Source organism: Lactuca virosa, chromosome 9 (assembly GCF_052849685.1).
Source record: "Lactuca virosa cultivar CGN04683 chromosome 9, Lactuca_virosa_CGN04683_v6, whole genome shotgun sequence".
NCBI lineage: Eukaryota > Viridiplantae > Streptophyta > Magnoliopsida > Asterales > Asteraceae > Lactuca > Lactuca virosa.
In genome coordinates, this window is record NC_136434.1 from 142,418,598 (window position 1) to 142,430,605 (window position 12,008).

Sequence of the window (12,008 nt, forward strand, 5' to 3'; positions counted from 1 at the left end):
CCTTTGTATCAGGCTGAGCAAAGGTGTTCATCCATGAGAAATCATGCTAATCAGATAGAACATATAAATTATAATAGGTATAATTTATGATTCAAAACTAAATATACAAGTATGATTCACGACTGTATACTTTCCAAGGAAATTACCAAAATTCATTCAACTATACCAAGATATGTATAATACCTTTAATATACGAACAACATATTAAAGAAGTAAAGATACATCATACCGGGTTTGCATTGGCAAAGGTACTATACATAGTACCAGAGTTAGCAAACACGAGGTAATGTAGGGTTTGCATTAGCAAAGGTACTATAAAGAGTACCCGAGTTAGCAAACACGAGGTAATAATACATCATGTCGGGTTTGCATTAGCAAAGGTACTATACAGAGTATCCGAGTTAGCAAACACGAGGTAATAATACATCCTGCCGGGTTTGCATTAGCAAAGGTACTATACAGAGTACCCGAGTTAGCAAACACGAGGTAATAATACATCCTACCGGGTTTGCATTAGCAATGGTACTATACAGAGTACCAGAGTTAGCAAACACGAGGTAATAATACATAATACCGGGTTTGCATTAGCAATGGTACTATACAGAGTACCAGAGTTAGCAAACACGAGGTAATAATACATCATACCGGGTTTGCATTAACCAAGGGTACGATACAAAGTACCAGAGTTAGCATTCACAGGGTAATAATAATACATCGTAAATCTCGTTGAAACAATAAATTTGTGAGGCCCTTCACGGTGTACTTATCTAAGTACGACCTTTTAAGTCCTAAACTATTAGCCAGAATCTCTTGTAGGGAGAGCGTGAATTTGTGTATAGATCTATATGGGACTGACAATCCCGCACCTCTACTGTTCACTACAGTTTGGCCGGCAGGCCTAGGGTGTCAAATATCATATTCAATCTGACACCTGAAGAACGTCGCAACAGGCATTTACGTCATATTAGTATGGTTGATAGAACTCACATGGATAAAAAAACGAGTGAATTACAAAGTAATATACTTCTCTTATAACAGTAAGAAAAGTTAATTACATCCCGACCAAATATACCTTCAGTAGTTTTTACTTACAGTAAAAGCTACGTATCATGAAATCAAGTATTGTACTTCTGGTTTTGAACATTTAAAACAACAAGGTAGTATTATGGATAATACAATACTCTCCATGATTAATACTAAGGTTTTTACTGTAGAACAGATATAACTAAGAACACTTTTACAAATGAAACGGTTTATGGGATTAAATCACTTTTACAAATGAAACGGTTTATGGCATTAAACCACGTATACAAAGGAAACGGTTTATGGGATTAAACCACTTATCAAATGAAACTAAGTCATTGAATCTTTGTAAACTAGTATAACATAAAAGACCTTTAGTGGTTAATTATATAATTCCTTAGTTATTACATCAGAGTTGTACATAAGTAATATCCGATTGACAGTGAAATGTGTGACTTCCGCCTTACTTCCTGTTCCTTGTTTGGTTGTGGGCTTAGGGCAGATACACCCATTTGACTGTCCATTCGATCTTGGGTTATATATAATTAGTATAAACTAAGTAATTACAGAGGGAAACTATTGAGGTTATCAGTTAATCACCTCAGGAAATATATGATTTCCTGGAGAAACCAGTGAACTTATCCAAAGAACTTAGAGTATACTTAACAGAACTAAAATACTTATGAACTCACCAGCTTAAATGCTGATCTACTCTTTCCAAATAACTTGTATTCTCAGGAATCCAGTAGACATATACACTCCCGAAGCTTTTGAGAAGACTTCCTAGTACCGTACCGCGACTCTTGTCTTCTACTGTACCTACTTTGGTGTTTGAATATGTAATGTTTAAACGCTTATGTAAAACTTATACTTATTAATGCAATGGTTGTTTGTACTTTGATTACTATATTGCATGTGTTGTGATACTTACCTAAAGTCCTCCGCACCCGAACGTTTCCGCCGTTCTGGTTTGGGGGTGCGACATTTTTCCCCTTTCGGGTTTTCCACTTTACATCGTAGTGTTCATGTGGTTGTTCGATTATGCTTTTCTCATTAATAGTTGATCTATTTTATAATAAGTGGTATCAGAGCATGTCTACTTTATAACAAAGATCGTCTTAGTTATTTGTTTCTTAGCAATTGAAATGAATGTCAAAATGAAAGTTGTAAGTAATTTTGTGCTACATGTGAGTCACATCACAAGAGGGGTGATTATATGTTAAAAAACAAACATATTTGCATTTCTCTTCCATAATAATTGTATGTTGACAAACCGAGCATGTTGTAGGTTTTTATGATGGTCAGATTTTGATGAAGGCATTCATGGCTTCCGAAAAAAATTAGAATGTCATGATAACCGCAATCGAAACATTAGACTTTGTCGTGCAACTTATTGATCATGTTTGCGCTTGTGCAGCCAAATGAAATTTCCAGGAGAAATGTTTGTGGGAAACGGTGAACAATTTCATATAGTGTGTGGACAATAGCTAGCAAGTCATTTGTTTCTTCAGCAACGGTTGTGCACAATAAGCAATTGTTGTGCACAAGAGGCCATGCGAAGCTGTGGTTTACATCTATGGAAAGTCCAATATAAAAGGTTGATTGATTTCAAACTAGAAATCCTTAGTAAATAGGTCATGTTAGATCTTGTCTTAATAGATGTTGATATATATGCAAAAAGATAGCAATGTAACAATTGTAAGTAATTTTAATATAAACGTATTAAAAGTTAAATAAAAAAGAACTTGGTCGATTATCTTGAAACTAGCTAGTATATATTTATAGTTTGTACCTCAAAGGATCATGACCATGTTACCTGTGTAGGAACATGGCTTGATACATATAAAAGAACCTGGTTTTCTAAATATTATAGGTCCCGATTGTTTATAAAGGAAGCAGTATTTTACAAACCTTATATGACACAGTTTTTTAGAATTGGAACCGGGCACCATTTTAGTTATATGACCTGATTCGTTAACCGGGTTCTATCACAGTTTTCATATAAGCCAAAAGCCTCGCCTACATAAAAATCCGGTTCTATAACCCTTTTTTGCTGGTGCAAATGGAAATTGGTACAAAATGGAAATAGAAAGGTCCCCCACATGTGCTCAAAAACCTCCAAACTTGTGTTCAAAAGCTTAGGTGTTAGAATAAATGTCTGTGATGGAAGCCTTTGAAAAATTGATGACAGAAGCATATATCGTCATCTTATTGAATTACTACCTAACAAGCATGTGCTCTAAAAATTAATACCGTACATTGACACATGTGAAACTACTATTCATCCTTAAACTACTACACCCTAACATCTTCTACCGACATCTTTTACTAAAGAATAACATTTACCAAATCGTAGTAAATCAATATAAACTTTTATGTTTTCATTACAGGAAGACCAGACATTTTATCTTAATCCATTATACTTTAAAAACCCTACCTGATCAGGTCTATAAATAGTCCTTCTCTTAATGGGGGCTAGATGTACAACTTATTACTTTCCACGACTTTCATCTTTTTCTTTGAGAATACATTCAGATCAAACATGGTATACTCTTTCACCATATATATTTGGAAATGCTGGGTTTATGGTTAACCTGGTGTACTTCATCTGTTGATTGCTAAGATTTCTCCACTTCTTAGTTATATTTTATTTCGGCCCTATATGCAGGCAGGCAATGGCGTACAGGTTGGACCGTGGGGAGGTAAGGGTGGAGTTAATCCCTGGACATTCATCCCTAGTGGCAGGATTTGCGAGATCCGTATCAGCGCCTCAGGCTGTGTAGATTCAATCAGGTTCACTTACAAGGATCGTGATAATGTCAAACACCATTCTGAAACATATGGTGGTGATGGTGGTTCAGCTCATACGGTATAGTGAGCTTTCATTACATCTGTTATCTAAACATGTACTGCACTTATATTCTAGTTTTATCATACATCATTTATCATCTATTCGGGTATATCTTCAGTTTACATTTGCTGATGATGAGAACCTCATCGAGATTAGCGGAACTGTGGGCGTATATGGCGGCTACACTGTGATTACGTCATTGTCTTTCCTAACCAACACAAAGAAGTATGGGCCATATGGCACAACCCAGGGGACTAGTTTCTCGCTGCCAGTCGCTAAGGGTAGCTTTGGTGGATTCAGCGGAAACTACGGGGATTACCTTGACTCTTTCAGTGTCATTCTTCATCCCTATTAGTAACGCGGACCAATATCATGTATTTGCAGCCTGCATACATGGTTTTCGACGTGGTAACCTTGTCAAAATAAAGAAGCCTGAGAGATGTGTTTGTAAAATTGTTGTGTTATTTTGTTTTGATGTGCAACTCGTATAATTGCTTTATGTTTTAAGATCGTATCTTGTTTCATAAATATAATTACAATAAGCACCCTTTGTGCACTAGGTGTCTTGATGTACTCCTAAATGCTTCTAATAGGATATTTTCAGTTTGGTTATTTGCTAATTCGTCCACCTTGAATTTCGTTTTTGTTTTCTTCATTGCATGGTTGATCCCTCTACAATCTTGTGCACATAATGAACGCTATATATTTTGACTCACGGTATTTCTTTTTATATATGTAAGAAAATTAAATAATAGGAAACATCTTCATAGTCCAGCCGCATCAACACACCATAAGTCACACTTTGCATTGTCCAAACGAGGCTTCAGATGATCAGGACATGAAAACCCATGTTTTCTTTCGTCAAACATTACACCAAATAAGAACTAAGTTTATAGGTGTTCTTTCACAATACTAGATAATTGATTATATGGTAAATAATGATAAATTTTGCTACAATTAAATATAGTTCAAAACAAGTTGTATAGAATTGAATATAATGAAAATATATTTTTTGTTGTTTTGAAGTTAGCCATATGAACTAATTATGGAAAAAGAGCATTTATGACTCTACAATCTGTACACATAATCTGTACACATAATGAGCTTTTGTTTGACGAAGAAAAATTTCTTCTAATACATTTAAATTCATCCATATTTTTTGTAGCCATGTATGAAAATTAAATGGTGATAACGGGCGTAACAGGAAGCGGTCATCCGTATTTTTTTTATTTACATGGCAACGATGGCTGTATTGCATGGGCGCTACAGGGGCATTGTCAACTCAACCGTGGGGAAGTGATACGCCTCATAAAGCCACTATACAAGAGTCAGAAACAAACTGAAGTCCATCAAAAAATAAGTTTGAAAGGCCCAAGAGACAAATAAAGACACTAACCCATTACAAGGATTGAAGGAAAAGTATGGAACTCCACATACTTGAAGACTTGGCCTACTTCCACTTTTCCGATAAAAGCTAATTGCATTAAGTTACGAGCTAACGATTGTTCCTGCATACAGATTTCCTTAATTTTAGCTAGAACAACAAATTTCATGTTTCTATATATTGTACCCTACATCTTGGTTAAAGTAAGCAGAAAATTGACCCAAAGTTTCTTGTTCTTACTTTCTCTTAGTAGATTCGCCATCTCAAATTGGCTTGCTATCAATTGGTGCTTTAATTCTCGTTTCAATGCCTCCCAAAAGCTAATCAAGCTCCACCTCTAACAACCCCAACTCCGCCCTCCAAGACCTAATGGTAACCCTTATCCGTCTCTCCATCGCTACCGCCACCAAGTTGGATCAATTTGTCAACAACCTTACAACAACAACAACAAAACCAAAAACAAAAACCACCACCACCACCAACGAAGCACCTCCGATCACCAAAAATTTCCCTATCCAACTTCTATGGTAACATCCAACTAGATTGCATTTTCCAAGCGAATAACTACTTTGATTACTATACCATCGCACAGGCTCAACGAGTTGCCATTGTCGTATTTTACTTCACCGTAGATGCCTTGAGTCGGTACAAGCATCTAACCAACAACCCCCTATTGGGCACATGGACGGAGTTATCTCGAGCCTTGGAACTCCGCTCAGATCTTCCATATAAAAGATCTATCAAGCCGTCCTCTTCAGACTTCGACAATTGACCATTGTTTCGGTCTATCAATTTGAGTTCGAAAAAATCAGCAATTGCATCATAGGCCTCGATACCAATGCCCTTCTAAATTGCATCCTCTCTGGTCTTTGTGTGTGCTGCTGAGCTCTATATTGCTGACATTCAGAACGAGTTAGCCCTTCATCACCCCACTTCCCTTCATCAAGCATATGGGTTAGTCAAACTCTTAGAATATAAACTTATATTTCCAAAACCACACTTTCCAAACTCATGTTCTTCATCTACTATAACATATCATATGAATCTACCAACAACCACTATCACACCATCAACACCAACATCGACCACTTTCCAATCCATGTCGGCCGTCTTACCCACACCAAAACCTCCTCGTCCATTCACCTTCTTATCCCCTATCCCCTGAATCATTACAAAAACATTGTGTGACAAGTGTAACCTCCCACAGTTAATACTCCACGGTTAATACTATAAGGTATTTTCAAGACTTTAGTACCGTAAGGTGTTTTTAAGCGTTTAATATCGTAAGATATTTTTAGGATTTTAATACCATAGGGTATTTTTCAAATTTATGATACTGAAAGGTATTAGGGTCGAAAGACGTTTATGCCATATGAAATTCGGTTTGAAGTTTTTACTTATTTAATATCTTATCTCTAATTTTGGATATAGCCTTATTTTACCAAGGTATCGGTTTAGTTTGCGAGTGTGTTCGGTGGCATGTTCTTGCTATGCCATGAAGACCACTTTGGCACAAGCGGGTTGGCATCGTTACAATTGTCTTTGATGAGTTTATAATACCTTAAAGGTGTTTTCGAGATACTTGCGTTGAGTTTGAAGGTTCGTATTCGTTGGCATTTTGGTGATTTGATTTTTCACAATTTTTCTGTCTATGCCATTTGAGAGAGTTTAGTCCTTAGCGATTTTGGCGCTTCTTATTATTCGACTTATGTCTTCTAAAGTTTGAAGGTTTTTTTGTTGAATATCGGTTTCGTCTCACGAGGGAGTTTGTTGATAATGATCCTAAACCTTTAACTTGGCTATCAAGTTAGTCATATATTAGGAATGTTTCCTATTTCCAAGGTTTTAGAGTTTGTTTAGGACTCTTTGTAAGAATATTATATAAAGCCACATAGATGTCTTATTTTATTCATTCCAACATCTTCTTTCTCTCCTTTATTCCTTGGAGACTTATCAACATTGTAACTGTTTATAAGAGTGTCCTTTTCATAGTGGTTTTTCCCCTTTCGGGTTTTCCACTTTACATCGTAGTGTTCATGTGGTTGTTCGATTATGCTTTTCTTATTAATAGTTGATCTATTTTATAATAAGTGGTATCAGAGCACGTCTACTTTATAACAAAGATCGTCTTAGTTATTTGTTTCTTAGCAATTGAAATGAATGTCAAAATGAATGTTGTACGTAATTTTGTGCTACATGTGAGTCACATCACAAGAGGGGTGATTATATGTTAAAAAACAAACATATTTGCATTTCTCTTCCATAATAATTGTATGTTGACAAACCGAGCATGTTGTAGGTTTTTATGATGGTCAGATTTTGATGAAGGCATTCATGGCTTCTGAAAAAAATTAGAATGTCATGATAACCACCATCGAAACATTAGACTTTGTCGTGCAGCTTATTGATCATGTTTGCGGTTGTGCAGCCAAAGGAAATTTCCAGGAGATATGTTTGTTGGAAACGGTGAACAATTTCATATAGTGTGTGGACCATAGCTAGCAAGTCATTTGTTTCTTCAGCAACGGTTGTGCACAAGAAGCAACTCTTGTGCACAAGAGGCCATGCAAAGGTGTGGTTAACATCTATGGAAAGTCCAAGGTTGGTTGATTTCATACTAGAAATCCTTAGTAAATAGGTCATGTTAGATCTTGTCTTAATAGATGTTGATATATATATGCAAAAATATAGCAATGTAACAATTGTAAGTAATTTTAATATAAAATTATTAAAAGTTAAATAAAAAGAACTTGGTCGATTATCTTGAAACTAGCTAGTATATATTTATAGTTTGTACCTCAAAGGATCATGACCATGTTACCTGTGTAGGAACATGGCTTGATACATATAAAAGAACCTGGTTTTCTAAATATTATAGGTCCCGATTGTTTATAAAGGAAGCAGTATTTTACAAACCTTATATGACACAGTTTTTTAGAATTGGAACCGGGCACCATTTTAGTTATATGACCTGATTCGTTAACCGGGTTCTATCACAGTTTATATATAAGCCAAAAGCCTCGCCTACATAAAAACCCGGTTCTATAACCTTTTTTTGCTGGTGCAAATGGAAATTGGTACAAAATGGAAATAGAAAGGTCCCCCACATGTGCTCAAAAACCTCCAAACTTGTGTTCAAAAGCTTGGTTGTTAGAATAAATGTCTGTGATGGAAGCCTTTGAAAAATTGATGACAGAAGCATACATCGTCATCTTATTGAATTACTACCTAACAAGCATGTGCTCTAAAAATTAATACCGTACATTGACACATGTGAAACTACTATTCATCCTTAAATTACTACACCCTAACATCTTCTACCGACATCTTTTACTAAAGAATAACATTTACCAAATCATAGTAAATCAATATAAAGTTTCATGTTTTCATTACAGGAAGACCAGACATTTTATCTTAATCCATTATACTTTAAAAACCCTACCTGATCATCAGGTCTATAAATAGTCCTTCTCTTAATGGGGCTAAATGTATAACTTATTACTTTCCACGACTTTCATCTTTTTCTTTGAGAATACATTCAGATCAAACATGGTATACTCTTTCACCATATATATTTGGAAATGCTGGGTTTATGGTTAACCTGGTGTACTTCATCTGTTGATTGCTAAGATTTCTCCACTTCTTAGTTATATTTTATTTCGGCCCTATATGCAGGAAGGCAATGGCGTACAGGTTGGACCGTGGGGAGGTAAGGGTGGAGTTAATCCCTGGACATTCATCCCTAGTGGCAGGATTTGCGAGATCCGTATCAGCGCCTCAGGCTGTGTAGATTCAATCAGGTTCACTTACAAGGATACTGATAATGTCAAACACCATTCTGAAACATATGGTGGCGATGGTGGTTCAGCTCATACGGTATAGTGAGCTTTCATTACATCTGTTACCTAAACATGTACTGCACTTATATTCTAGTTTTATCATACATCATTTATCATCTATTCGGGTATATCTTCAGTTTACATGTGCTGATGATGAGAACCTCATCGAGATTAGCGGAACTGTGGGAGTATATGGTGGCTACACTGTGATTACGTCATTGTCTTTCCTAACCAACACAAAGAAGTATGGGCCATATGGCACAACCCAGGGGACTAGTTTCTCGCTGCCAGTCGCTAAGGGTAGCTTTGGTGGATTCAGCGGAAACTACGGGGATTACCTCGACTCTTTCAGTGTCATTCTTCATCCCTATTAGTAACGCGGACCAATATCATGTATTTGCAGCCTGCATACATGGTTTTCGACGTGGTATAACCTTGTCAAAATAAAGAAGCCTGAGAGATGTGTTTGTGAAATTGTTGTCTTATCTTGTTCTGATGTGCAACTCGTATAATTGCTTTATGTTTTAAGATCGTATCTTGTTTCATAAATATAATTACAATAAGCACCCTTGTGCACTAGGGGTCTTGATGTACTCTCAAATGCTTCTAATGGGATATTTTCAGTTTGGTTGTTTGCTAATACGTCCACCTAGAATTTCGTTTTTGTTTTCTTCATTGCATGGTTGATCCCTCTACAATCTTGTACGCATAATGAACTCTATATATTTTGACTCACCGTATTTCTTTTTATATATGTAAGAAAATTAAATAATAGGAAACATCTTCATAGTCCAGCCGCATCAACACACCATAAGTCACACTTTGCATTGTCCAAACGAGGCTTCAGATCAGGACATGAAAACCCATGTTTTCTTTCGTCAACCATTACACCAAATAAGAACTAAGTTTATAGGTGTTCTTTCACAATACTAGATAATTGATTATATGGTAAATAATGATAAATTTTGCTACAATTAAATATAGTTCAAAACAAGTTGTATGGAATTGAATATAATGAAAATATATTTTTTGTTGTTTTAAAGTTAGCCATATGAACTAGTTATGGAAAAAGAGCATTTATGACTCTACAATCTGTACATATAATGAGCTTTTGTTTGACGAAAAAAAATTTCTTCTAATACATTTAAATTCATCCATATTTTTTGTAGCCATGTATGAAAATTAAATGGTGATAACGGGCGTAACAGGAAGCGGTCATCCATATTTTTTTCATATACATGGCAACGATGGCTGTATTGCATGGGCGCTACAGGGGCATTGTCAACTCAACCGTGGGGAAGTGATACGGCTCATAAACCCACTATACAAGAGTCAGAAACAAACTGAAGTCCATCAAAAAATAAGTTTGATAGGCCCAGGAGACAAATAAAGACACTAACCCATTACAAGGATTGAAGCAAAAATATCGAACTCCACATACTTGAAGACTTGGCCTACTTCCACTTTTCCGATAAAAGCTAATTGCATTAAGTTACGAGCTAACGATTGTTCCTGCATGCAGATTTCCTTAATTTTAGCTAGAACAACATATTTCATGTTTCTGTAAATTGTACCCTACATTTTGGTTAAAGTAAGCAGAAAATTGACCCAAAGTTTCTTGTTCTTACTTTCTCTTAGGAGATTCGCCATCTCAAATTGGCTTGCTATCAATTGGTGCTTTAATTCTCGTTTCAGTGCCTCCCAAAAGCTAATCAAGCTCCACCTCTAACAACCCCAACTCCGCCCTGCAAGACCTAATGGTAACCCTTATCCGTCTCTCCATCGCTACCGCCACCAAGTTGGATCAACGTGTCAACATCCTTACAACAACAACAACAACAACAAAAAACAACAACAACAACAACAAAAACAAAAACCACCACCACCACCAACGAAGCACCTCCGATCACCAAAAATTTCCCTATCCAACTTCTATGGTAACATCCAACTAGATTGCATTTTCCAAGCGAATAACTACTTTGATTACTATACCATCGCACAGGCTCAACGAGTTGCCATTGTCGTATTTTACTTCACCGTAGATGCCTTGAGTCGGTACAAGCATCTAACCAACAACCGCCTATTGGGCACATGGACGGAGTTATCTCGAGCCTTGGAACTCCGCTCAGATCTTCCATATAAAAGATCTATCAAGCCGTCCTCTTCAGACTTCGACAATTGACCATTGTTTCGGTCTATCAATTTGAGTTCGAAAAAATCAGCAATTGCATCATAGGCCTCGATACCAATGCCCTTCTAAATTGCTTCCTCTCTGGCTCTGTGTGTGCTGCTGAGCTATATATTGCTGACATTCAGAACGAGTTAGCCCATCATCACCCCACTTCCCTTCATCAATCATATGGGTTAGTCAAACTCTTAGAATATAAACTTATATTTCCAAAACCACACTTTCCAAACTCATGTTCTTCATCTACTGTAACATATCTTATGAATCTACCAACAACCACTATCACACCATCAACACCAACAACGACCACTTTCCAATCCATGTCGGACGTCTTACCCACACCAAAACCTCCTCGTCCATTCACCTTCTTATCCCCTGAATCATTACAAAAACATCGTGTGACAAGTGTAACCTCCCACAGTTAATACTCCACGGTTAATACTGTTAGGTATTTTGCAAGATTTTAATACCGTAAGGTGTTTTTAAGTGTTTAATATCGTAAGATATTTTTACGATTTTAATACCATAAGGTATTTTTTAAATTTATGATACTGAAAGTTATTAGGGTCGAAAGACGTTTATGCCATATGAAATTCGGTTTGAAGTTTTTACTTATTTAATATCTTATCTCTAATTTTGGATAGAGCCTTATTTTAGCAAGGTATCAGTTTAGTTTGCGAGTGTATTCGGTGGCATGTTCTTGCTATGGCATGAAAACCACTT

The 12,008-nt window shown here is 36.3% G+C and overlaps 1 protein-coding gene and 1 long non-coding RNA gene across 2 annotated transcripts; both read left to right on the plus strand.

Moving 5' to 3' along the window:
* The first annotated feature begins 3,685 nt into the window (after positions 1 to 3,685).
* On the plus strand, positions 3,686 to 4,476 carry LOC145139867 (horcolin-like). Its single transcript, XM_079073543.1, has 2 exons — positions 3,686 to 3,892; positions 3,993 to 4,476. The coding sequence occupies exons 1-2, from the start codon at positions 3,686 to 3,688 to the stop codon at positions 4,227 to 4,229; spliced, it is 444 nt and encodes a 147-aa protein (XP_078929669.1). The 3' UTR covers positions 4,230 to 4,476.
* Positions 4,477 to 8,938: 4,462 nt separating this feature from the next.
* On the plus strand, positions 8,939 to 9,630 carry LOC145141140 (uncharacterized). Its single transcript, XR_013722461.1, has 2 exons — positions 8,939 to 9,134; positions 9,235 to 9,630. It is a non-coding gene; the product is annotated as an uncharacterized LOC145141140 (long non-coding RNA).
* Positions 9,631 to 12,008: the final 2,378 nt, after the last annotated feature.